Source organism: Garra rufa, chromosome 1 (genome assembly GCF_049309525.1).
Source record: "Garra rufa chromosome 1, GarRuf1.0, whole genome shotgun sequence".
NCBI lineage: Eukaryota > Metazoa > Chordata > Actinopteri > Cypriniformes > Cyprinidae > Garra > Garra rufa.
The window spans coordinates 28,342,649-28,345,479 of NC_133361.1; the positions used below are offsets into that span (position 1 = coordinate 28,342,649).

At 40.9% G+C, this 2,831-nt stretch overlaps 1 protein-coding gene across 1 annotated transcript; it reads left to right on the forward strand.

Annotated features, from left to right (window-relative positions):
• The first annotated feature begins 229 nt into the window (after positions 1-229).
• On the forward strand, positions 230-2,630 carry igfals (insulin-like growth factor binding protein, acid labile subunit). The gene is made up of 2 exons (XM_073838564.1): positions 230-306; positions 507-2,630. Exon 2 carries the CDS (start codon positions 512-514, stop codon positions 2,351-2,353), a length of 1,842 nt encoding a protein of 613 aa, XP_073694665.1. The 5' UTR covers positions 230-306; positions 507-511; the 3' UTR covers positions 2,354-2,630.
• The last annotated feature ends 201 nt before the right edge of the window (positions 2,631-2,831 follow it).

The window sequence follows — 2,831 nt, forward strand, 5'->3', positions numbered from 1 at the left end:
TATCAAAAGTAAAAAAAAAAAAAAAAAAAAAAAAAAAAAATATATATATATATATATATATATATATATATATATATATAAAGTAATTTTAACAAGCTTTTGCTAGAATTAATGTGATGTTCAAATGCTGGAACCGCAAACATCAGCAAACTGAAAATGAAAACAGCAGAAGTGAAGAGGTTAATTCTGTGCAGAGTACTGTGTGTCTTTTCCTAGGTGATATATAGGAGCAGGGGTGGTTCAGATCTGTCACACACATGCCACTTTTCTAGTGAACGCCTGCTGGACTGCTGCCACAATAAAACGGTACAGCCAAATCCACATTTTCTCATTTGAATCTATAATCAGTAATTTTTTTTTAAATCTGTATCTTTTTCCATTGATGTTTACTGAATGTTTATGCGATTCTGAATTAGAAGCACTGAGAAGAGTGATATAATAGTGTGATTAGGTGCTTTGTTACCATGTTAGTGTTTAATGTTTACTTTTTTATAATTATCTCTTAGTTGGAATGAACCCCTTTGTACTGCTATTGTTGTACACGCTGGGGACATCAGTGGTGGTGGCAGCCCCCAACAAAGACGAATCCAGACCCTCAGAGGAGCCGAGGCTCTCGGTAGATCCAAAGCCCTCAGAGGAACCCAATGGCCAGTGCTCAAAGGGATGCACCTGTATCCAAGATGACTACAGCTTAGAGCTCAACGTCTACTGCAGCACACGAAACTTCACCCAGGTTCCCTCCGACATCCCTCTATCGACACGCTCCCTATGGCTGGATGGAAACCTGTTCACTACTTTACCAGCGGCTGCTTTCGAAAAGCTGTCCAATCTGGAGTTCCTGAACCTGCAGAGCAGCTCGTTGGTATCCCTCGATGGCCACGTCTTTAGAGGTCTGAATTCCCTTGCTCACCTGCACCTTGAGAGGAACAATATTCGTTCATTACCTGGCATAGTCTTTCAGGGCACACCCAACCTTGCGTCCCTCAGTCTCAACAATAACCAGCTGTCTCGAATAGACGACAAGTTGTTCGCTGGACTAAGTCACATGTGGTTGTTGAACCTAGGATGGAATTCACTGTCTGTCCTGCCTGAGACTGGCTTCCAGGATCTACACGGATTACGAGAGCTGGTTCTTGCTGGGAATCGCCTGGTGTATCTCCAACCGCAGCTGTTTCAGGGTCTCACAGAGCTCAAAGAATTGGACCTAACTGGAAACTACCTGAAAGTTATCAAGGCAAATGTGTTTCTGAAACTACCAAAGCTGCAGAAGCTTTATCTGGCCCAAAACCAGATAGTGACCGTGGCACCTCGGGCATTTGTAGGCATGAAATCTTTGAGATGGTTGGACCTCAGCAGAAATCGTCTATCTGTGCTTCATGATGAAACGTTTCTCGGTCTGCACAGCCTACACGTGCTTCGCCTGTCAAATAACTCAATCAGTAGCCTACGATCCGGGACTTTTCGTGACTTGCAGTATCTTGAGGAGCTCTGCCTTTTCCACAACCAAATTCGAGCCTTGGGAGTGAGAGTTTTTGAAGGACTGGGTCATTTGGAGGTGTTAAACTTGGAGAACAACCGGCTACAGGATGCACGCATGGGCACATTTACGGGTCTGAATCACCTAGCAGTAATAAAACTTACTGGCAGCTGTTTCCACAGCCTACCAGATCAAGTTTTCAAGGGTCTGTCGAAGCTCCACAGTATTCATCTTGATAGAAGCTGTCTGACGAAAGTCTCAGCCCAAAGTTTCACTGGTCTTACAGGTCTTCGTCGCCTATTCCTACAACACAACAACATCTCTATGATTGAGCGTCAGAGTTTTGTGGAACTACAAGGGCTGCAACAGCTTGATCTAAGGTTCAACCAATTAACATCCATCACCCCCCACACGTTTTATGGCCTGAAGAATCTAGATTATCTGCTGCTGTCAGGAAACTTACTTAGCGGTCTTCCTGCTGAGGCTTTACTGCCTTTGCAACACCTGTCTTGGCTGGATCTCTCTGGAAATAAGTTGGAGTTCATACTTAATGCGACCATATACATGCTGCCACGTTTGCGTTACTTGAACCTGAAAGACAATGTACTGGTCAACCTCCCAGCTTCTATACCTGATGGCTTGGATCAGCTCTGGCTCTCAGGTAACAACTGGAAATGTGACTGTAGTGCTAAACCCTTTCGAGATTTCATTCTACAGAAGCCACAGGTGGTTCCACTGCAGGTTGAAATGCTTGGGGAAGGTGAGGAGCCCCATATGCTTCTCACAATATACAATAACATCACATGTGCCAGCCCACCCAGCGTTTCTGGACTTGACCTGCGGAGCATCGGCAGTGAACCTTTTCGGGACTGTTAAACCTAAAAATATTAATTCTACTACAACACAGATTTCCATTCAGTCATTATAATTCAGATCCATATGTCAGAGCTTAGGTTCATGAGTTATTTATCTCAAGAAATGTCGTCTTTTGTTAAAAAGCTCTTAAAGATGCATGATAGGCTGTCATTTTTAATCCAAGTCGTGTAAAAATAACAATGTTACTTCATGATCAGTTGTGTTGATATTCAGGTAAATATATATATATATATATATATATATATATATATATATATATATATATATATATATATATATATATTTACATTTACCTGAATAAATACATTTAAATAAAGGCTACTGAAAAAAAATGCTAGGTGGTAAAAAGTGGCATAAATAAATAAATAAATATATATATATATATATATATAAATCTGCTTTATGTCAAAGAACAAGTATCAAAAGTAACATTACAAAGTATTATGCCTTGATTTTTTTTAGTATGTCTAGCTCTTCC

Excerpts from the sequence above, each read along its gene's own strand:
- igfals (XM_073838564.1), top strand. The coding sequence starts at position 512 with ATGAACCCCTTTGTACTGCTATTGTTGTACACGCTGGGGACATCAGTG.